This window comes from Mesocricetus auratus, unplaced genomic scaffold (assembly GCF_017639785.1).
Source record: "Mesocricetus auratus isolate SY011 unplaced genomic scaffold, BCM_Maur_2.0 Super-Scaffold_100004, whole genome shotgun sequence".
Taxonomy (NCBI): Eukaryota; Metazoa; Chordata; class Mammalia; order Rodentia; family Cricetidae; genus Mesocricetus; species Mesocricetus auratus.
The window spans coordinates 46,185,462-46,210,824 of NW_024429189.1; the positions used below are offsets into that span (position 1 = coordinate 46,185,462).

The 25,363-nt window shown below is 40.0% G+C and overlaps 1 protein-coding gene across 5 annotated transcripts in view; it reads right to left on the bottom strand.

The window, feature by feature from the left end:
• The window catches only part of Znf385b (zinc finger protein 385B), a 406,548-nt gene that overhangs the window by 191,586 nt on the left and 189,599 nt on the right, over positions 1-25,363 (bottom strand). The window contains exon 1 of one of the 5 annotated variants that reach the window (XM_040745680.1): positions 20,136-20,260. The exons of the other annotated variants lie outside the window; for them this stretch is intronic. Coding sequence (XP_040601614.1) covers positions 20,136-20,145 — 10 coding nt within the window. The 5' untranslated portion in view covers positions 20,146-20,260. Of the gene's footprint in view, positions 1-20,135; positions 20,261-25,363 lie in introns of those variants that run through there. 5 annotated transcript variants of the gene reach the window in all.

Here is a 25,363-nt window from a genome sequence, read left to right on the forward strand (position 1 = left end):
TAGATACCATGCTAAATATCACAGTAAATTAAAATTAAAACTATAAGAGCAAGCTCCATACCTGTAACAAACTGAGAACTGATGGAACAATTTACATAATTTGTCATAAAAGTGTTCTGACTCTAGACAAATATGCATTCTAAGGCCAAAAAGAAATTGAGTGAATCTTAAGACGGTAGTATATTATTAAGAGCAGTAGTCTTGGTATAGCAGATATGAAGTAATTCTGAATTCATTTCAGGACTATAAACATAAGCAAACATGTTGATATTGTAATGTACCAAGATCCTCATCTGGAAGAAGGGAACTACAACTACAAACAAGGAATGGTGGAAAGAGAAGAACCCACCAAATGAAGGACCGCAGAGCCTCACTGCTTCTAGTCCCATTCTGCAGATACAAGACAAGTTTGTACACATGCACACACACACACACATATAGCAATACAATATACAAATATAAGAGTGCTCTGTGTGTGTGTGTGTGTGTGTGTGTGTGTGTGTGTGCGCACACACACACATGCATGCTGATACCTAATGAATAAGTTAGAAGCGAAAGGAGTTCAGTAGCAATGAGATCCAAGTTTCTGAATTTCACTCCCCATTAGAGGAAAACAGTGTGACTGGAAACTGCCGAGTGTTTCAGGGTTGGCTCCCATCCAGCTTTTCTCCAATGTTGAGGACTGCTGACAAAGCTAAACTGCCATTGTCAAATAACCCTCAGTCAGACTCAAGAGACACCCACACATCTCACTGTTACACACTGATGCACTTCATAAGACCAGGGCCTGATGCTGACTGAGGGCTACCTACCCGGCAATATGCTTCATGGGAATGGTTACATAAGGAGGCATAGTTCAGGGGAAGCTCCTAAGAACCAGTTACTCCTGAGAGTGCAATTATCCACTACACTGCACAGATTTGACATCCAAAGTGGCTTCCTATCTTGACTTCATGTCCCCAGTTTGTGCTTTTCCTCATTCCGTAAGCTTTTCCTGGTGAGCCCTGTCTCAAACCAGCTTAACCTCTAAGTCTTATAGGGACAGAGTTCGCATGTAGGTGTCCCTTAAAATCTCTATCAACTCATCACTCATGGACTCCATCGCACACTACCTCACCCCATGCTCCTTCCTAAGTATCATGTCTTTATCATCTCTTATACACGTTGTATTGGGCCAAGTCTTGTGCCACATTTTCTTGGAGTAGACTGAGAAATGGCACTTTTTCCCCCAGAAGACAGAACAGAATACTTTTGTTTGGTGATTGCAGGCACTTGGAATGCTGGGAAGTTTAAGGATACCCTGGTGTCTAACTGGATCTTTCCACTGCTTCATGTCAGTACCTGCTTCTGCTACCCATGTTAACTCTGCAGTGGCATTGGGCTGGCATCCCGCCTTTGTCTTTTAGCCTGTGTTCCAACCTCCATTACACTCCAGAGTGCTCTTCTGAAACCTAACCAGTGTCATATTCAACTCTGTATCTTGTTACACACTTGAAAGTATGCCGGGCACAGGGGCTGCTAAGTAAGTTTCCACTGAATGGTGAGCACCTGCTGACAGCCAAGTCTTTGTCAGAACCCAAAATTAAACTGTAGACCTGCTCCCCAGAAGAGTCCATGGGCTTGATGCTATATGTAGTTTAAGGGGAGCTATACTGCCCTGTGCCCCTGTAGTAAAAGTATCATCCGCCACTGATAAAGCGAGCACACCACCGTGTGCTTCCCACTGGCAATACAGAGAGCCCAGTCTAGTAGTAAACAGGCTCTTTTGCATGTTTTTTGATTGTTTATTTAGTTTTTCAAATGGCAAAAACCCTTTTCATTATGAAACTGATATGCTATTTAATATGCAAACATTAGGTTAAGCAATGCCATAACTTAGAGGCAGTGAAAATTTACGGATTAGAATTTCACACAAACATTGTTTGTTATCCATGCCAGATATTACAGCTTTGACTATGATACGGAGACAGAGTGACCGCTAGCTTATACTCTAGCACAGGCTAGCACAAGCTTGGCCCAGACTTCACAGCACACATTCCTCTACCCAGTCTATATGTGAACAGAACACTTGACAACTACGTATTTCTACCCCAGCCTGAAACATTTTCAAGGAAGAAGTGCTTGAGTTGAAGTTAGCACAAGAAACTGAATACGCTGTGTTGCCACTGAAATTGCTCTTGTGCCAGCTTGGACCCAGGATTTCCATGAGCCTTGAAGCTCCTTTAATCATGAAGCCATGTCAGATTCCACTTGAGCCATGCAGAGCCCACTGGCCGGTACGCCCCTTGCCGAGTCCAGAGTCTGCCCAGAGTTCTAAGATAACAGGAGATCAGAGATGACCGTCTCCTGCTCTTGTGGTTTTTGCACTGCCGTGGAGGGTCCTTCCACAGCAGCAATGACAGAGACCAAAAGAACAAAAGAAACAAAGGCCCCAGAGCAACCAAAGCCAGTATGTAGCTGAGATAGTCCAGGTACAGAGAAACTGGCAAGGAACACCCATGTTCTTCTATGACTCCTAAGTTAAGGGCTACCGAGTATGCTTAAGTAACAATACTTACAGTCACAAGGAGAGACTCAGAAAAGAGAAGGGAGCAAGTCTAGGATGCACAGTAATTTAGCATTTAATCATCACTTTAAAAAGTTATTTTTCATTAACACATTATTATAAAAAGTCATGGGATGCAATGTGTCCCTTCAACACACGAGCATGGTAAGCAATGACCAGACCAAGATAAGTAGTATGTCCATTACCTAGTTATTTAAGAAATGACATTATTTTATTCCCCTACATAGTTGTCTGAGCTAAAATAGTGGCAAGTAATGCTTTTGGTAAAGCTAGTCTTTTTTTCATTATCCTAAACAATTCCTTTCTAAAATTAACATGTAGAGCTGAGCAATGTACCTTGCATATTAGTGGTGTTCGGTATGTCAAGGCTGAAGAGCATGAGACACATGTCTAACCCCGAGGCTTTCCCAGCATGAAGAATTAGAGCTTTGGCAGAGGGATGAAGGGCAGATCCTGAGTGGGTGAACATGGCATTCACTTCACAGTGGGGCAGTGGGGTATGGGTGGCCTATAAGGAAGTCTTCCACACTCAGCTTAGTAAAAGCAGATCAAATAAAACATAATCTCAATAATACCATTATATCCTTCAGTTTTCTGCCTTTCCTTATACTGATGTTACTTTGCTAGGCTATGAGAAAAGGATTTTCACTGTTAGATACCCAGTGGTTTGCTAGCATGGAGCCTGGCATGCAGTAAGCTGTAATCACATGCTGGGGGGCAAATGCGGCAGCCAGAAGCTCAATGTGCATGCTGCTCACAGATAGACAGGGTTGTTACAGTTGGATGTGGTTTAACCTGATGTGGTCTGAAAGTGGGGCTCTGTACAAGAGTGAAGACATGAGGCTTACCGGAAGGTGGTTAGGTCATGGAGGCATCCTGTTAAAGGGACTAATGCTGGTTTCAGGGAGTGAGAGTCTTAATGATAGTGGGGTGCTATGAAGTGAAGCCATGTGTCATGATGTCTTCTTCTGCATGTGTCTGTCTCTGTTTCTTTCTCCTACTATGACAGAGCTGGTGGGTAGGGTACTTACTTAAAGGCTGAAGTAATGGGCCTGCCCAATCTCAAGGCTTTTAGCCTCCAACACTTCTGAGATAAACACACATATTTTTCATTATAAAACCCTTAGTGTCCAGTATTTGGCAACAGTAACACAACAACAACCACACTGATATAGGAGAGCGGTATGCTTGAAGTACGAGAAAGGGAATTCTGACTTACATGAGTCCACTCTGCTGGAACTCCATGCTTAGGACACTGGATGATGAAGAATGTTTCCTTGATGAACAGGGTTTGTTTTATTCAAACGTAAATCACAGAAACACACACACACACACACATATATATACATATATATATATATATGAGAGAAGGAAACAGGCATTATTCAAGATAAGGAACACTTAAGGAAACCCCAGGTAAATAGACACTGGTAAATGCCATAAGGATAATATGGTCAATTTCATGTGTGAGCTCAGAGAAAAAGTATGTAGGATCGTATCACTGAAAGAGGAATTCTGTCATTTTGAGAATGGCATGCTACCTTTTACAGACATCTGTTTGTATCAGTAGCTTATACTGATTCTACCTCAGATGGATATTTCATTGCCCATCAGGAGCAAAGCAAACTGGTAAGTCAGAGAGATGAGACACCGAGACAAAAGCCTTAGTGGACTCTGCAAGGTGTTATGAATTGTGTAGAAACCGATGCATCACAGCACTAGAGTTGGACAGCTGACAGCTAAACCTTTCCCTATCTCATTGGATAGCTAGGAGGCAAATCCTCTGGATAACTGACATAATAATGACATAGCATGACACTATTTAAGTATTGATTAAGAAAAATGCATAAATGTTATCTTCAGCATCAACAACTTCAAACACAAGGAAACAATGCTGTTTCCCTTAGCAACAGACACAACTCAAAGACTAAAAGGTTCACATTAGTAACTGTGCAATGTGGGAGAAAACCTGACAATTGTTTAAATAATTTTGGCTTTAATGTTTTCAGAGTGCATGCTTTCTACAATAATTCCTGAGCATTTGAAGAAAATCTAGCAACCCATCCAATTATGGAGGTTGCCTTCAAAATTATCAAGCCAACAGGAAAAGAAGAAGTCAAGCTTTCACTATTTGCAGATGATATGATAGTTTATATAAGTGACCCGAAAAACTCAGCAAGGGAACTCCTAGAGCTGATAAACACCTTCAGCAAAGTGGCAGGATACAAGGTTAACTCAAAAAAATCAGTGGCCCTATTGTATACAGATGATAAAGTGGCTGAGAAAGAAATCAGAGAAACATCACCCTTTATAATAGCCATAAACAGCATCAAGTATCTGGGGATAACATTAACCAAAGAAGTGAAAGACCTGTATTTCAAGAACCTTGAGTCTCTAAAGAAAGAAATCTAAGAGGATACCAGAAAATGGAAAGATCTCCCATGCTCTTGGGTTGGTAGGATCAACATAATAAAAATGGCAATCTTCCAAAAGCAGTCTACAGATTCAATGCAATCCCCATGAAAATTCCGGCACAATTCTTCACAGGCCTTGAAAGAACAATAATCAACTTTATATGGAAAAACAAAAAACCCAGGATAGCCAAAACAACCCTATACAATAAAGGAACTTCAGGAGGCATCACCATACCTGACTTCAAGCTCTATTACAGAGCTATAGTCCTGAAAAACAGCTTGGTATTGGCACAAAAATAGACAGGTAGACTAATGGAACGGAACTGAAAACCCTGATTTTAACCCACACACCTATGAATACTTGTTTTTTGACAAAGAAGCTAAAATTATACAATGGAAAAAAGAAATCATCTTCAACAAATGGTGCTGGCATAACTGAATATTGGCATGCAGAAGACTGCAGATAGAACCATGTCTATCACCTTGCACAAAACTTTAGTCCAAATGGATCAAAGACCTCAACATAAATCCAACCACACTGAAATTCTTAGAACAGAAAGTGGGAGATACTCTTCAACGAATTGGTACAGGAGTCAGCTTCCTGAACATAACACCAGTAGCACAGGCACTGAGATCGACAATTAACAAATGGGACCTCCTGAAACTGAGAAGCTTCTGTAAGGCAAAGGACACAGTCAACAAGATGAAAAGGCAGTCCACAGAATGGGAAAAGATATTCACTAACCCCATATCTGACAGAGGGCTAATCTCTAAAATTTACAAAGAACTCAAGAAGCAAGTCTCCAAAACACAAAAGGATCCAATTAAAAAGTGGGGTACAGAACTAAATAGAGAATTCTTAATAGGGGAGTCTAAAATGCTGACAGACACTTGAGAAAGTGCTCAACATCCTTAGCCATCAACTCTGAGATACCATCTTACTCCTGTCGGAATGGCTAAAATCAAAAACACCAAAGACAAGCCGGGCGGGGGTGGCGCATGCCTTTAATCCCAGCACTCCGGAGGCAGAGGCAGGCGGATCTCTGTAAGTTTGAGGCCAGGCTGGACCGGCAGCCTCCAAAACAATACAGGGAAACCCTGTCTCATAAAACCAAAACAAACAAACAAACACGGAAAAAAAAAAAACACCGAAGACAATTTACGCTGGAGAGGATGTGGAGAGAGGGGAACACTCCTACACTCCTGGTGGGAGTGCCAACTTGTACAGCCACTTTGGAAATCAGTATGGAGATTTCTTAGGAAAACAGGAATCAATCTACCACAAGAACCAGCAATTCTGTTCATAGGCATATATCCAAAACATGCAAATTCATACAAGGACATCTGTTCCACTATGTTCATAGCAGCATTATTTGTAATAGCCAGAACCTGGAAGCAACCTAGATGCCCCTCAACTGAAGAGTGAATAGAGAAAATGTGGTACATTTACACAATGGAGTACCACTCAACAGAAAAAAACAATGGAATCTTGAAATTCGCAGGTAAATGGATGGCACTAGAAGAAACCATCCTTCGTGAGGTAACCCAGTAACAAAAAGACAAACATGGTATGTAGTCACTCATATATTGATTTTAGACATGGATCAGGATAGTGCCAGTATGCACTTCTACTGACAGAGAGTCTGGGAAACAGGAAAGAACCTAAGAGAGATATACATGGTACCCCAGAGAAGAGGAATTAGGCAAGATCTCCTGAACAAATTGGGAACACAGCGGGAGGTGGGGGGGAGTGGGAGCTGGGAAGAAGAGAGGGCAAGAAGAGGAAGAGAGAGTAGGTCGTGGGGGAACAGGAAGTTGAGTGGGGAGTAGAAAAGGTGAGAACAGGATGAGAAACACCTTAATAGAGGGAGTCATACGTTAGAAGAGAGATCTGACACTAGTGAAACCTCTAGTGATCTAAAAGGATGACACCAACTGGCAAGATAAGCAATAGTGGAGAGACCACCATAAATGCCCATTCCTGAAAATGAACTTGACGTCTACCCAATATGCCATCCTAGAACCTTCATCCAGTGATTGATGGAAGCGGAGGCAAACACCCACAGTTAAACACTAAACTGAACCCATGGAACCCAGTGACAGAGAGAGAGGAGCGATGAGCAAACTGGCAAAGAATGGGCTGTTGAAACCAGCAGAGACAGCTGATCTGAACAAGGGGGGAGCTCTTGGACCCCAGCCAGATAGCTGGGAGGCCAGCATGCGACTGATCCAGACCCCCTGAGTGTGAGAGTCAGTGAGGAGGCCTGGGCAACCTATGGGGCCCTGGGTAGTAGATCAGTGTTTATCCCTGGCATACAAACAGACTTTGTGTGTCCATAACACGAAGAGGGATGCTCTCTCAGCCTGGACTCTTAGGGGAGTGCCTGGATCCTTCCCTGAGTGAAATGACAGACTCTAGATATCCCCTATGTGGAAGGAAGTGGGGATAGGGTGGGAGGCTGGGGGGGGGGGGATGGCGAAGGGGTGCGGGAGGAGGGGAGGGAAAGGGAACTGGGATTGACATGTCAAGCAAGCTATTTAAAATTAATGTAATAAAAAAGTAAAAAAATATCAAGCCAAAATGAAATGAACTTACTTTTTATAGTACATACATTACATTTCATTTTGAAACAATATGCTCAATATTATATCAGGGTGAAGGACCTCTAAATATAAACCAGAGCAAGTCAATGACAGACTTCAAAATGCTAATAGGAAGACTGGACATCTAAAATGTTTGGAAATACAAGAAAATACAGATTCTACCTTTTTGAAAAATAAATCAGAAATGTTCCTTTATATTTAGAGTTCATACTCTTAAGAAAAGTGTCTGGAGATTGAACAAATCACATCAAGCATAATGGTCTACAGTGTTGGTAACATACTGAGTAAAGCCATGTTTACATTGTTGTTTAGTCCTATTGGAACACTATAAGTAACACAGCCCACATATAAAAAGAGAAATGTAAAACCCCAGGAAAGCAGTTCTTGACATTGATCTTATTTTTTTATGAGAACAGGAATCTTGTAGAGGGTTCTTTCATCACTGGGTACCTGCATATTGCGATGTTTATGAATTAGTGTAAAGTCAGAAATTAGGGGATAGACTTTAAGCATTAGGTGAATATGAAGATTGCTCTAATAAAAGATGGTTAGAATTGGTGCTTTTTTCAGAGGCTTGACCCCAGCATCTTTAAGATGGGTAGTCTTGTAAGAGGTCATTTGGTCATTGGGGTACATGCAGAAGATGACAATGGGGCTCCACTCCTTTCATCAAATCTTCTGTCTGATCATGTTTTTATTTTTCAAATATGCCCACCATATTGATACTGTATTCTACAGACCCAAAGTGATAGGGAACAATTAATCACAGACTTCACAATCATTAGCCAAATTATCTCAGATATTTTGTTGCAGTCATAGGAAGTTAAAAACACAATTATTTTCCCTTATCCTTATCTGAGACATATTTTATCTAAAAATGAAGGAGAAAAAAATCAGAAAGAGATAGGAAATCAAAGGAGTGTTTCTGATATTTAGAAAGTTACAAAGAGCCTCACTGTATACATCTTTTAATCTTAGTCATATTTAACAAGTGTTGGGCTTCTTTTTCATTATATAAAAATGACTAGAAAACTGTGTTGTGGAATAATCTTTTTGTACATTGTGAAGAAATGTCCCTTGGATTGGTTTAATAAAATCTAACCATCTAGCAGCTAGGCAGGATTTACGGGGCACAGAGAATGTTGGGAAATAAGATGGCAGAGTTGCCCGTTGGATGCAGAGGAACCAAGATGTGAAGGAGATGAGGTAACAAGCCACGAGCCACATGGCAGGATGTAGGTCAATAGAAATGTGTTAAGTTATAAGAGTAGTTAAAAACAAGCTTAATCAATTAACTGAAGTTTCACGATTAATAAAAAATCTCTATGTCTTGATTTGGGAGCTGGCTGGTGGGACAGAGAAAGACTGGCAACCAATGTTGCCTCATGTCTGGCCATGAATATCTACACAGGCCTGAGAAAACTTTTTAAAAAACTCAAAACATGGAATCAAACGTGGCCTCATGGTGACCACAATCTCTTGAATAGGTTCAGTGCTAGTGGCATACAGAGATGTGGCTCCTTGAATGAGTTTTATGGGCAGTGTGTAGAGTGCTACTTAGTGGCATTAGACTAAGTAGAGATGCCTAGATCAGTGTGAACTCAGAAACTTACCAGAGCTGGGGTGGTAAACATGGCTCCAGCTGGTACCTCCAACATGAGGATAGGCTCTCAGGAAACCAAAGGGAAAGAAGCAACTGTCAGCATGCTGTGAACTAAGCTGCACAGTGATTTGCAAATTTGCTCATGCAGACAGAAATGGTTACAAACATGCAGTAAAGCAGGTTCAAATGGAAAAGAAATCTCTAAATAGGTTACAGTGTCTTTAACAATGTGGGTAGGCTTAAGAAAAAGAGTATAGACAGTCATAAAAATATAGTTTAAAATAACAAAGTCTTTAAAGAAAATAAAGTATAGTAATAATAAAAAAGAATCAGCCATGTAGTGATGGAAAATACACAGGGAGTCTGGATCCTGTATGGTGTTGTGCTGTCTTTGAAATTTTGATTGCTGATGAGAAAATAATAGCTGGTGAGAGACTGGCTTATGCAAACTGCTAAATTAAACCAACCCATGTTTCTCTAAAATGTCTTAACTTTGAAATGGAAGTAAAAATATGTTGCATTGGAGAGGAGGTTATGCTTTTGTTGCCACAGAAAAAGAAAGGGTGTACATTCATTCAAGGTTAAAGAGGACCAGGTTTGATTGGGGGAGATGTCCTGAAAACCCTGGCTACAGATATAAAGAAATAAACCTAAAAATACAACAAGACAGGTGATGTATATTTTACCTGATCAATATAAAACAAACAAAAAACTTTAACTGAGTTGTGTACAATGCACAGTCCATACTTGTGTTAATGAGGATATGAATGTTACCTTTGAAAGTTTGTACGCTTTCAGAGCAAGGGGACCAAACACCAATTAAATGGGTGGCTCGGGTGATCCAGCCTCTCAGAGTGCCTCCATTGCAGTTTCCTCAGAGTTTTGCATCTAGACAGTTTCAAGACTGCTGGTTGAGATGGTCCAGCCTCAAAGACTACTCTAGCCAGGACTTGTCCATTATCTTAACTTTCTCAGGTTACCCAAATATTATAGTGACCCCAGACAACAGAACCATTCTAGAGAATATAATGTCCACATTTCCAAGATACGGAGTGGGTAGCTTTTTGGTCATTCAGTGGGTTATGGATGCTGAGGAGTTGGTTACAAATTATTACTGGTCATGGTCAGGGAGAAAGATAAACAGTGGAGATTGGTTCAGGGATCTCTTTCTGAAGGGAAAAAGGGGGATATAACACAGAAATAATGGGATAAAAGTGTAGATTGTTGAGCCTACTTTTGGACAACTACCAGTCTCAAATATTTTACATTGGTATGGATTTTTGTATATTGATACAAACTTAAGGTTATTTTTGATATACTGTATATATGTTTCTACTCTCATTTAATGTATTGTACCTATGCAGCTCATTTTAAAATGTAAAGTTCTAGTCCTTAAAAGCTATTTAGGTTAATAAAGAAGTACAGGTTAGTAGTTAGTCATCGATAACAATCACACTTATAGTCATGTTAGGTATAGTATCAAGGTCAATCAATTTTTAAATAGATATATGGTTCTCAAACACTTCAAATACCTGTAGAATATGGTAATTAAGATGTTTAATAACTTGAGAATTTTCATGATAATGAGACACATCTGCTCCTGGCAGCACCAATTTCCTTCAGAGAAGATGATGGGCCTTGAAGAAACCCCTTATAGATTTTGCTTTCATTATATCAAGGTGAGCCAGTGGGCAAAGGAACTGTTCTTGCTTTGACTGATGACAGTATGCTATACAAACTGGACAAACAGGACACAAAGAAAAAATGACAGTCAAATTTTGTCAAGAAAAGGCAGGATAGTACTTCCAAATTCCTGCTTCATAGAAAAGACTGCCAGATATTTTACAGGACACACAGGAAAGTGACTGCTGAACTTTGCCAAGATAAGGGAGGACAGTCCTTCAAAATTCCTTCCAAAAAAGTCTGTCAGATATTCTAGGCCTATAGACTGAAGATGGGTGCCCCAATGTTGTAGCAGAACCTTGAGTGATTGTCCAGGCATCTAGATGTCTCTCATTTCTATAGGTTTGGGAGTTGTTTGCACTGCATTTCTCTTTATTATAAATGATAAATTAGGTACAGAGCCTTGGACACATCAAGATAGAATAAATAATGGAGTATTTTCTCCAAATACAAATGGGCTGCACATTATAAATGTAATTTTTACCTGATAATCATTCTTATTGTACATAGTTTTACTGTTAGAGTTAAAACATTTCCTTTTTATTTAGACAAAAAGGGATAAATGTTGTGGAATAATCTTTTGTATACTGTGAAGAAGTTTCACTTGGGTTGGTTTAATAAAAAGCTAATCAGTCAAATAGCTAGTTAGGATTTTCATGGCAGAGAGAATGCTGGGAAGAAAAAGGCAGGGTCACCATTCAGACACAAAGGAAGCAAGATCTGTAGGAGATGAGGCAACAAACTATGGGCCTATGACAGGACATAGATTAATAGAAAATGAGTTAATTAAAGCTAGCTAGAAACAAGCCTAAGCTATTGGCTGAGATTTCTTAATTAATAAGTCTCCATGTGGTTATTTGGGAGCTGGTGGTGGGACAGAGAAAGACTCACAACAAAACTGACTTCATTTTAAGGCACAGATTTAGAAACAAGATAAGGGCACACTAACCTTTTAAGTAAGCTATATGGAGTGTAGGTTCACAACAGTTAAGATACACGCATAATACCAACTGCTAGTAGAGCAACTTTTTCTCTTATTCTTATTTTATGTTTATGAGTGTTTTGTCTGTGTGTGTGTCTGAGCAGCCTATATGTGCAGTGCCTTCAGAGGTCAGAAGAGTATGCTATATCCCCTAGAACTAGAGTTATATGTGACTGTTAGGTACCATGTGGGAGCTGGATATTGAACCTGGATCTTCTGAAGAGTAACCAATACTCTTAGATGCCAAGCCATCTCCCCAGTACCCTAGAAGAAAAACTTTTTCATGCTTGCATATTTTCCATTTTTTACAGTTTCAATGAATGTCTTTTTAAACTACAGGGCAACAGTATATATATATATATATATATATATATATATATATATATATATATATATATATAAAGTGTATATACAATAAGCATTCAAATTCTCATTTCTACTGAGCTTCCTAATTTAGAGCCTTGTAGTCTCTCAATCTATACCTAAAACTGTTCCATGTGTGTTTTTAAATGCTGAACAGTTTGTGCTAATGGATTCTGTGAGACATTACCATTATAAGTGGCTACTTCAGGGACTCCTAAAAAGGCACATATTACTAAGAGTGGGGCTTTAGATGGCTTGAATGAGCAGCCAGAAAACTTGGTGCTATGGTTCCTACTACAATACTTCCTATCTTCCAAGACAATACCAACATTTGCTACTCTAGTTACCTTATCATCAAAGTTATTTGCATATCCTCTTAGCAGCTAAATGAGTAATCCTCTGAACATTAAGGTACTCACTAATTTATCAAGTCCTACATATACCAACCCGCCACAGAGACTCAGAAATCATTTCTGAATCAAATAGTGAATGATACTACAGATTGTAGGAGTGTAACTAGTTCACTTGTTCAGCTGTCAACTTCAATCTTCAGAATTGAGCACAGCATCAGAAAATGTTTGGCCATCCCTCTGGACCATCCTCTCAAATGTATGAGAAAATTGAGAATGCTTAAGAGAGCCCTTAAGCTCTAAAATGTTGTGGTTTGTAGGGAAAAAGGAGTCATGAGGTGCTTAGGAACAGGAGCCTCTTATCTTCTGTTTGCTAACTGTGAGAATCTCAGGGCCCATCCAACAGGCTCTGATTTATAATAGGCACCCAATAAAATTTTGTTGAGTAAATTCCTGAAGCTAGTGGTCTTGCGCTGTCTAAATTCCTTGTAAACTTGAAACCATTTTATTCAGAACCCACAGCTAGAGCTTCTATAGATAAGCCCACAGATGTCTGTAACTCATGTCCGTTGATGCCACAGAACTCTGAAGACTAAAATACAAACAAACACATGTCAAAATGCAGCAGCACAATCACTTGGGACCACATCTTTCAGGAGATGACAGATTTCTCTCACTATCCCTGTGCACTATTGCTTTGTATCACCATTGAAAATTGTATTAAGTAGCCGGGCAGTGGTGGCACATGCTTTTAATCCAAGGATCAAGGAGGCAAAGGCAGGTGTATCTCTGTGAATTCAAGGCTAGCCCAGTCTATAGAGCAAGTTTTGGGACAGCAAAGGCTACACAGAGAAACCTTGTCTCGGGAGTGGGGCATATGGGGCATATTAAGGATGCTGAGCTGAAAGAAAACATGTAAAATATCTGAACTCTGTCTCTAGAATATGGTGAGCCAAAGTTCAGCAGAAAGGTGATTCTGCTGTGTGTGATTGAGAGAATAAGCTCTCATACAAGTTCAAGATACCGTGTAGTGACAGGTGTTTGCCCCCATACACTTTCTCTATCCTTACCATCACATTCCCAGTATGTGGTATGGGCATCAGGTGCCCTCCTCCTCTGCATTGCAACACTCATGGCTTCAGGTTGTGTTCAGCTAATGAAAGGCACAATCAGTCAAAAGGAGGGTGAAGAAAGAAACTCAGGGTGCTTCTCACAGCCTCTCTCCTTTGTTGCTTTCTTAGATGCTGTCTTTATAGAAAATCATCTGTTGAGTAGCCTCTGTTCTAGCCTCTGTTTTCAGCTGTTAATCAACAGATACGACAATTACACCCTCTCCTTTTTCCCTTCAGGAAAAGATTGGAAAAAGCACCTCCACATCTGGGGCTGATAGCTGATCTTTTTGAAATATATTACCCACATCTCTTTGCAGAGAGACCCATTAAATTTTGTTTGAAAATCTGAACTGATTATATCTTGAATGTTTGGTCAGATGCGTGTCTAATACATCATAGAATAGACTCAGTCTCTGCTACTTTGTATGAGATTTAGAACTGACATAACAGGAACAAATCAATTATCAAACCATCTCTATTTCCCCTAGTGTTTTTACAGCATCCTAAATGACCCAGGAGAGCCTTAAAGAAAGAGAAACCAAAGCTAATACGTGACCAGCAAGGGCAATTGTTCCCTAGCTACTGAACAAATCCAGTCCAGCCTAGGCCTTCCCTACATTATGTAAGACCATTCTATTGTTCCTGAGTGAATAAAGAGTAATTGGTGATTCTTCTCCAAAGTATTTTGAAATACTTCCACAGAAAATTGGAAAAAGTCTAAGAATGAGCAGAATGAAAAACAGTTTTTCAACTGAAGGGGTCATAGGTCTATCTCTACTAATTTGTGAGTAAATTACAGAGGAAGATCTTGGATTGCCACTAGAATTGTAGACATAATCAAGGGGGAAGAGCACTGGGAATTACAGGACCACGTAACACAGAGGGATTAGAGCCTGTCACCAGTTCAGTGTCCCCAGCCACCCAACTTGAAACAAAAGGCAGCAGGGTGAAAGATGGGAAGATAATTGTGTTCTGAGTCCATCTCTCCTGGGTGCAACATCTTGATTAAGTCACTTTACCTGTCTTCAACGCACAGAGGACACAGTATTAATGCTTCATGATGCTGTGTTTCAAAGTTCTAGTATGTGAAGGCTATTCTAAATAACTGGAAAAAATGCTTCCAGTTATCCAGATTTGGAGAAATTATCTCACTGGTAAGTGGTCAAATGATTTCCACTTCAAATCTAAACATGTGGTCTAAAAATCTTTGTCTTCTACCATTTTTAAGATTCTTTCACAGGGATGGCTGTGGGTAGACTTGAGACAAAGTGCATGTGTCAGGGAAGGTCTACTGTGTACTTGACACAGCTATCATTTAGTAGCTATGGTTTCTTTTACCCAACTTTTCAGTCTAATGGCATCTTAACGTCAACAATACTCCCAAAATACTTTTAGAGTATAACATTTAAAGAATATGGAGACAGAATCTGTGCCAATATATGTTATTTGGGTTCTTTTAATATGGTTCCTCATATGATTTTTGAAATTCAAGGTTGTGTCTACTCAGGCAAACACTGGTATTTCAGCTCCCTAGAAAGCTAAGACATCTTGAGCATTGTCTCACTGGCGGTATTTCACACTCTACTCCTTTGTGGGTCATTTCTGCTGGATAAATGTGTTGCCTGCACACAAAAGTTTCTTAACTTTGATTCCCAAATGGCAGTTTACTCCTACTGAGGCAAAACTTACAAAGCCACACTGAGCTACAGAAAACATTTCTCCATGGCTGTTTATCATTAAATGACTTCTCTCATAGAAAAGTCAAAACATGGTTGAGGAGATAAATTACCAACAAATTAGATTACCATTAGGCATGGGAGAATACATTAGCCCATGCAGAGGGGTTATTTTATCTGCCACATCACAACGCTTATAATTAATTCACCTTCCTTTCCTGTTGGATATTCATCAGTGGAAGTGACAGTATTAATTTTATCAAGCATACGAAAGCAAAATAACCAAAAACAATATTGGCAGGTGGACATCACAAAAACAAAACAAACATCAGGATAAACATGGAAGAGGGAGAGGAAAAGGGGAGGAGTATTTTGTGAACCCTCATTTTAAGAAAATAAAGTCTTCCACAGGGTTGCATCAAACTAAAATTCACCTACTTCATGAGAATTCCCATGGCTTAAAGACACACTATTTCCTTTCAATTAGCTTTTTAATCTTGGGATTTTATGCATGCCAGAATACTCAAAGACAAAGATCATCTCTGCAGAGTGAGGTAATGCTAATTCTAGGGCAAACCCACAAAAAATGTGACCCGGAAGCAGTACCTATTTTCATGGCACAAGAGGATATACAGCTATGTCACAGGTAAGCATGGTGTAGTATAAAGAAAAGATCCCATGCAATATAAGGACCAGAAACAGAGTAACAAGCCATTTCACAGAGATTACATCATATCTAGAGATGCTAGAAGTTTAATTAGGTTTGATTCTGCTTTTGGTTTATGTCAACAGGAATGTGTTTTATGGAATATTAGAAATACATATTTCATTATGGGTAATTTTAACACTTCAGAGAAATATCTGTCCTTCATGGATATTAATACTTTTAACTTCCAGACATAATTTTCATTTTTATAGAACCTTTAAGACCTGTAACTGATCTGAAACAACATTCCTATTACTAACTGGCATGCACTCACCATTTGTTGGGTAACATGCAAAAGGTTTTACAGACATTATTTTGATTAATTCTTATGAGCCTTGGAATTGTGCCAAATGGACATTATGATCCCCGAGGAATCCAAACACAAGGAAACTGAGGCACAGAGAGGGCAAGTGATTTGGAAGGGTAACGTCTGTGATTCACACGCAAGTGCATCCTCTTCTCTAGCACGTCCCTCTTATTCACTTATGTTTAAGAAGGAGTAACAGCTTGGCTGGTAATCAGGTCTATTTAACAGACACATGTGCTGCTTTAAAAACAGATTTCCAGGAAGAGAGGAGAGGAGAGAAGGACGAGAGATACCAAAATAGAGGGAGCCATTATAAGTTGGAAGAGAGATCTGGCACTAGTGAGATCTTCACAGATCTATAAGAATGACACCAACTGGCATTAAGGCTACCTTAAATGCCCTCCCCTGATAGATAATGAGATTGATGACTACCTTATATGCCATCCTAGAACCCTCATCCAGTGACTGATGGAAGCAGAGGCAGATACCCACGGCTAAAAACCAAACTGAACTGGAACTCAGTTGCAAAGAGGAGTGGTGAGCAAAGGAATCAAGACCAAGCTGGCGAAACTCACAGAGGCAGCTGATCTAAACAAGGGGGAGCGCATGGACCCCAAACTGATGCCTGAGAGGCCAGCATGGGACTGATCCAAACACTACCCCCCTTCCCTGAACCTGGGTGTCATAGAAGAGGCCTCAGCAATCTATAGGACCTTGGAGAGTAGGTCAGTCTTTATTCCTGGCATACAAATAGACTCTGGGGGCCCATTCCACATGGAGGGATGCTCTTTCAGCCTGGACACATGGGAGAGGACCTAGGCCCTGCCCAGGATAATATGATAGACTCTGAAAATCCCTCATGGAAGCCCTTCCCTCCCTGGGGAGCATTGGGGGGATGGGGTGGGGTGGGGGTTAGGAGGACTGGGGGACCGGGAGAGCAGGGGAGGGAGAGGGAACTGAGAATAAGAAATTTAAAAATAAAGTAAAAAAAAACAAAAACCAAAAACCAAAACAGATTTCCTAAATAGATTCCAAGCACAACACTGAAAGCATATAGAAACAACATGGGGAAAATTCATACTCCTCAGGATATGAATACATACTCACAGAATACTTCCTTGCTTACCCTACATAAAGCAGTATTTTTCTACATTGTTTTTCCTTAAGCATCTCCCATGAAATTGTAGCACTACAGACATGCCAAATGTCTGTTCACATGTCTGTTCACATCCACACTTGTATGCTTTACACGCATGCTTTACATATAAGAAAAGCAGGACTTTCTGACCCCTAAAGAGAATGTTCACTCTGTGGAGGCGATGCAAATGCACAGGTTCTACCTTGCTTTTCCTCCAGTACTTCACAACCTGCCTATTGGCTATTGCTAATAACTGTGGGATTAGGGATTAGGGGTTTGGGGCTTCAGTTTAACGTTCTCAGTATGTTTAAATGCAGATACGTGGAAAATCTTGCTTAACCACTATAATCATGAGATCTTAGCATGAAGGCATGAAGAAGAGAGACCATATTGATAAGGGATAGGGGAATGTGATGACATTCCATATGGTACAGAGCACTGGGGAAGAAGGGAGCCACTGATGCGAAAACGCCTTGGTCCCCGCTGTCCTGCAGTCTAGTCCTGTTAAACATACTGACACAAGTCAGCCCTGTAAGACAGGATGCTAGCTTCCACTCACTAAGCACAAGCAAACTTAGTCATAAGCCATCTTAGCGACCATCCCCTACTGATTGTTGTGTAAATATTAGGTTTCCTGCCTATGAAGACATTTACTGTTTGGTTCCTTTCAGGCCTGTTTGCATATTCCCAACTGCTACGTGGCCAAGAATAAGTGAGTTTATGTAATGTTCCAGAGACTGCACCAGACCACAGCTTGTTTTTAACCAAGGTATGAATAGGAGACAGAAATGAATTCACAAACACTTCTTTCACACTCAGTATAAAATAAAACCTTTTACTCCCAAAGGTCAGCATGCTCAACCATTGAAATAATTACAGCTCACAACTATAATTCAGAGTTAATTCTGGTCGACTCAAAATTCACACAGGAAAGTTATTCACTCGTCTTACTGGAAAACTGACACAAATAACTTCGTAAAACCCATAAGGCATCAGTAATCTTAGAAAGTGTGGCTAGTCCAGAGAGAAGATCGTGGTTGTTAATTTCATAAGACAATAAGTGGTGACCTACAAGTTAAAGCATTCCATGTGACATGCCATGAACACCACCCATGTAACTATTACAGCAAATGTCAATGTCTGTCCCTTCATCCCTGGAGGAGATGCATGCAGGAAGGACAGACAGTTTTCCAGGCACGCCCTAGGTGTTGAGGACTTGAACTCCTGTCACATCATGTTCCCTCTTTTCCACCTCTGCCACCTTGAAATGAGTGTCAGCTCTAGTTTGCAGGCTTCTCTAGGTCAAACAAATGGAGGATATATTGGGCAAATAGACAGGTCTTGGAAATGGTATGAAAATCATGTAAGAAGTTACTTTAGAGAAACTTTGACCTGCAGGACTCCTTTAAACTGCAACAAAACAAAAACTGAAGAAGTAATTTTATAAAGGTGATAAGCCAGTGGTAAGGAACAATGCAAAGGATTAAGACAGTCTCCCAAATCTTAAACAGTCCTTATCCTCTTTTTAGTGTGCTTTTCCAAGTTGTTAGGCTTAAAATTACAATGAAAACATTGACCCTTCCCTCATATTTAAATGTTTTAACAGTATGTCAAATAACAAATCGCTGGCACAGTGAACTGCATCCCAAATGTATTATCAGCCATCTGATAGAAGAATTCCTAGTAGCCCCAACACAGAAAATGGAATTGCTCCAATAAGTCAGGTCATATATGCGACTGTCTATGTGAAACTGCAAAGTCTAACAACTACAGTTGTCTTCACTAAGTTTCCTGGGGATTTCAGATGTTTGTGTAGCCTTTAATAACTGATATAATCTGCTAGGAAAATGTTGGTTTTCCAAATAAGTAATGTAAGCCATAAAATTCAGCCACTGCTTTACAGTATTAAATGAAGCAGTTACCAGAGAAGCATTTTCAAGTGTTTATGAAGCATCCAGTGAGGTTCTAATTTAATTATGCCCTTCTTTGAATGGAGAAAAGCACCTCTATCAGATGTTCTCAAGCAATTCTCACCAGATTTCTCCAAAGGCTGATGCATGCTGATGGTAAGTTTTAAAACATTTTTAGATTACATATGATGAAATTTGGAATATCACTAAACATGTGCAATGTGGTAACACATTACCTTTTCGTGTTCCGCTATTTGAAATTAATTTCAGTGCTGACAATTTAAGATTCCATTTACTTGAAATATTAATAACATTGGCCTGCAGACCCACTCCTTTTCAAAGATACACCAGAGCTTGAGAAGAACGTAAATGAACCCACTATATTTTTAAAAAATGTAAGCCATTTCCACATTTATGTCTTGAGGACCTTGTTGTCTCTAACAAGTATCAATGAAATCTCAAGATATTATGTTTAACAGAAATCTTTTAAAAATACAGATTTTACACTATGACTAGAGATACACATTTCTAAGGTTGTTCTCCGTCTTCGGAGCTTATCACCTAAAATTTGGTAGGATAAATAGTACTAATTATAGCACTGTCTGGCACTGCTTGAGACCTCACAAGCCTGGAAGTAAAAACAAAACCAAATACACCGACAGAGACTTCTCCCATAGCTCCAGAGCGGAGCACATTGGCCATCGTGAGTTCTGGTACTTACCTAGAAGCATGTTCCTTAAGGACAGTCAGTTCAGTCAGGCTGTAACTTCTGTCTAGAAAATGCATCAGGAGCTGAAGAGTATGGAGCTGCCTCCAGTGAGTACAAATCAAGCCTTCACAAACTCTGCCTTGTACCCATAGCCTGCTGGAGGACTGGCTCGACTCCACTCCCTCCCTGTGTACCTTGCCTCAAACTGAGAAACAATACAGCGACTGTCAGGGGATGGTGCCTCCTCAGTCTTTAGAGCCAAAAAAATTATGGAAAAGTAGGTTATTTCTTTGGAGTTTGAGGCATGTGTTCTGAAGCAATCATGATTTTTTTCTTTAAAATTCCAAGTAATGTTTTATACTCAGGTCACAAAGAAAAAAATTTTCAACGTCTGCAAATAAGCTTAAGACATGTTTAAAAAATGTAACTTTTTCAAAAAGCACCCTCTTTTTCTACCCAACAATATTTTACTATAATTTAAAATATATTTCACTATATAGTATGAAGAGTTTCAGCCACAAAAGAAACTGTGTATTTTAAAGAAAGACTAGATATTAATTTATTTCATTTACCAAGAATCAGAAAATAGAAACAACATTTATTATATGTTGTTATGAGCTTGGATCGCCAATGACATTTCAGTTTCACAATAGATTATTTGTTTGACTTCAATGTGAAGATAATTATTTCTGAAATAGGTTTCTCCTAACAGAATAACCCTTATAAATTAAAATAAGAACATTTCAGTGAATTTTTTAAATACCCTTCATTTCTATTTTCTATTGGATTTGTATTAAAATATACAGAGGGTACATCTAGCCCTAATAAGGAACACAAAGCAAGCCAGCCTTCATGAGGCCAATGAGAGGAGTAGTTTTTGAGACTATGTTTTTTGTCATAATAAATAAAATCACCTGTCTACCTATTTCATATTTATCGGTTGTTTTGAATTATCTGTTCTATTATGATTTCTGTTGTTATGACAAACACCATGACCAAAAGCAACATAGGGAGGACAGAGTTTATTCTGCTTACATTTCCACATCACAATTCATCATCCCATCATCCTGAGAAGCCAAGGCGGGAACCGAAGCAGGGCAGGAACCCTGAGGCAGGAACTCAAGCTGAGACAGTAAAGGAGGGCTGCTTACTGGCTACTCCTGAGACTTGCTCAGTTTGCTTCCTTATACACCTCAGGACTACCTGCTCAGGGATGGCCCTGCCCAAGGTGAGCTGGACCCTCCCACATCAATCATCAGTTAAGAAAATGCCACACAGAATGCTCACAAGCCAATCTGATGGAGCCAATTCTTCAGCTGAGGTTTCCTGTGCCTGGGTGACTGTAGTTTGGGCCCAAACTGACAAACATCAAATTGTCCCATTCTTTTCCAGCAGATACCACCATTTGCACATTATAACAGCAGAAGACAGAAGTGTTAAGTGCTGCCTTCTTGCAGCACACATGATGAAGCCTTCAAATATCTATTCCTGTTTCTATTGTCTCTTCTTTTCTGTGAATGTCAGAAAAATATCAGTTATTTCTCTAACATTCTCCAGCAGTATGCTCACTTCCGTTTGGTATACATAATCTCTGGCCATTAAAGAGAGCAGGAGAATAGGAAAGAGAAGAGAGAAGGAAAGAGAGCCTAAGTGGCAGAGGTCTTTCTTTTAAAGGGATGGTTGCTCCTGGGCTGACCAGGGTACTGCCTGCATGCATTCTGCCACGTGATAAAGCCTGAATCCTTACACCAGGTAATGTTGGTACCAATTGAACTTTTAGGACCATGGCTTTGGCTATTTAGATAAGACCAATATTGAGATAATGACAGTTTGCATCATGAATATTATGATGTAGATTCCCAGATCCCTCCCCACATTTTCTGCAGTTCTCATCAGAATGGATACATAATTGATCGAATCTTACAATAACTTTTCATGGGGCAGCACATATCATTTTCACATGAGTGATATTTTAGAGGCATATTAATGTGTTGAATTTAGATGCCATTTTAAAGTATCTTTTAAATTATAAACAAAAATCCACAGTATGATTTGACTTTAAAAATCAAAGCTATTACCTAGGAAAACGACATATGAACAGGTGTGGGTTTGTGCTTGTGACTAGAAAAGCAGATGTTCATTAGTAGAGAAATGACAGCAATTTCAGATTGTCTTGCAAAATAACAATCACTTGTACTAAAGTAGAGAAGATAGATGACCACAGTGAAAGCAGCTGCGGCATATACAAGGTTTGCTCATTACAGGCTCGGCGATGCAACTACAGGCAGAAGCAGCTGCCAATCCTTCTAACAAATTTCAATATTGTGAGCTGCTGGTGTGATTCAAAGATGCAAAGGATATTCTTTAAGATCCTGTGCCATGGTCCTCCCCGCAGGCCCCTAGTCCAGAGGACTACATTTCTGGTGTTTGAGCCACTGCATCTGCGGTTCTTGGTTGCAGCACTTTTCCAGGTACACAATAATTTCTCAGGAAGGACTGGATGACAACTCACTGAAGCCTGAAGCAGTTTGGAAGGGTAGGCAGGACATGGGTGTCTCCAGTTTATACTTCATTTTGTCCTTCACCATGCTGGACACCAACAATCTATTTAAGTATATTGCTCTTGTATGAAAACTAAGAGATTCGACTTGGTATCTCTTTCTCTCTGTAGCTTCTACTCTAGCAATATTGCCTTTATCTTTATTGATGTTTGTGTCCTGCTTTTAATTTAATTTTGATGTGCTTTCCCCAGTTTTCAAGCCACATTCGTGGCTCATTTAATTTCAATTTTTGTCTTTTTATGTTAAAAATCATTTAGGAGTGCAATATTGACAGGAGGCTTTCCCTTCCATTAACTTTTACATAATCTATCATTGTAACCCTCCCCCTCCTTATATGGTAACTTATATGGAGAGAAAGGAAGAAGGTATCTTTTAACTCCATCTTGGTGTTAGTGAGTCCATTCACCTTAAACGGATCACCCACCTCCCATGAGCTTCTATGATGATGCCTACTGAGGCCCAAACCAATAAGCATGATAGCATTTGGAACCATAAATTTAAGTGGTTGTAATTATTTTGATCAATTAACTATTTACCACCACCACTATTATTACTGCTTCTTCTCTTTCTTTTTGTTTTTTTTTAAGTTAATTAAATTTACTTAACAGCCAGACTGCAGTTTCCCCTCCCACCTCTCCTTCCATGGGGAGGGGGTGGCACTCAGATTGTGGAAGTGGCCAACCAATGACTGCTCCAGCCTCAGATTAATACCATGAGAGTGAGCCTATGGTGATATTTTGCTTGTGTTGAAACAAATAAAGTTTGCCCTGAAGATCAGAGTGTGGAGCACTAGCTACTAGTTAGCCATAGAGACCAGGCAGTGGTCACACACATCTTAAATCCAAGCAGGAGGAGACAGGACCTCAAAGCATTCTGTCTGAGAATTTGTAGGAACAGGATTGCTCCTTGGCTCTGAGGATTCAGCAAAGGTAAAATGTCTCTCTAGAGGCTGGCTCCTTTACTTCTCTGACCTTTTAGCATTTATCCCATATCTGACTCCAGGTTTTTATTATTAAGACATATTAGAACTCATGCTACATGAGCCCAACCCTGATACTGCCTGGAATGCCATGACCCAGAGGCTAGATGGCCTAGACACCTAGGATAGAGCCAAACACTACTGTGGAGAATAAAATGTCAATAGAATGATTTCTAATGATATTCTGCTATACTCATAGGTTGGTGACTACCCTAATTGTCCTTAGAGAGGCTTCATCCAGTAATTAATGGAAACAGATAAAGAGACCCAAGCCATACATAGGGCCAAGCTCAGGGAATCCTGTTGAAGAGAGGGAGGACAGACTGTAGAAGCCAGAGGGGTCAAGTACATCACAAGAAAACCCACAGAAACAACTAACCTGGCCTCATAGGAGCTCACAGAGTCTGAACCAACAACCAGGTAGTCCGCATGGGACAAACCTAGGCCATCTACATATATGTGACAGCTGTGAAGCTTGGTCAACTTGTGGGTCTCCCTCTCTTACTCACTCTGTGGGGGGATGCTCCTAAATGAAAGCCAAGAGACAGGACATCAGGTGTCTTGATCTTGCATGCTCTGCCTTATTCCTTTATGACAGATGATCACTGAATCCAATGCTCACAATTTTGGCAACCCTGAATGGCCAGTGAGCTCCAGGTCTCTGTGTGTGTCTACATTTCCTTCCCCTCAATGCTGGGGGTACAGGCACTCACTGCCATGCTCAGCTTTGAACATGGGTCTGGGATTGGAAAACAGGTTCTTCATGCTTATGAGCAAATGCTCTTGCCTTCTCCCAATTTCCCTGGTATCCCTGCATTCCCAATTAACTATTCATGAAAAGAGCAGACTGTCCTGGGGAATGGGAGAGTTTCTTAAGAATTTTAACTTTCCACATTTCCTCTGTGATATGTTACTAATCTTCTCTCAGGCTGTCTACATGTTTGTGATTTTTTTAGAGGAAAAAATGGGGATCATTTACCTACTAGCACAACTTTAGGTTATGAATTTGAAAATGTGTAAAAAATCATCTCTTGAAATCATTTGTCTTTGCCATTTAAAAATAAGAACTAGGAGCCAGCAAAATAGCTCAGTGGGTGTAAGTGCTTGGTATGCAAGCCTGACGGAACCCATATAAGTATGAAAGGACAAAAATGATTCTGCACACGTGCGGTGGTGCTCATTTCCACATACACACAGAGGCATGCACACGCATGCGCACACATGCACACACACACACACACACACACACGCACACACACACACAAAATGCTTAAAAATGTATAAAAGCAACGGGTACCACCTTTAGAACAAACAAACAAAACTAAAGAAATAAACTAGCACTGATGACTGAGAGACAGCTGTGCCTCCCAAACCCTTCTGGAGAGATCCAGTCTCATCACAGCCACCATAAAGACGGTAGCCTTGTAGCAAGGCTGTGCTACAAGGAGAAAGCTGAACAAGGCACAAGTCTTCAATCCTAGTGCTCCCTCCAAGCTCCTGCCACACAGAAAACTACGAATTGACACAACATGCTTGAGACAACAGGTTTTTTTCTTTTTCTCCAGAAAATTTAGAAAAATTCATATTTTGAAACTGGTAATAGAAGACACGATAAAGCGAAATGGATTATTTTTAAGCAAGCAGTCCTTTTACCTCTGTGTTGTTCTTACCTTTGAGAAGGCTCTTCTTGCCTTTACTTT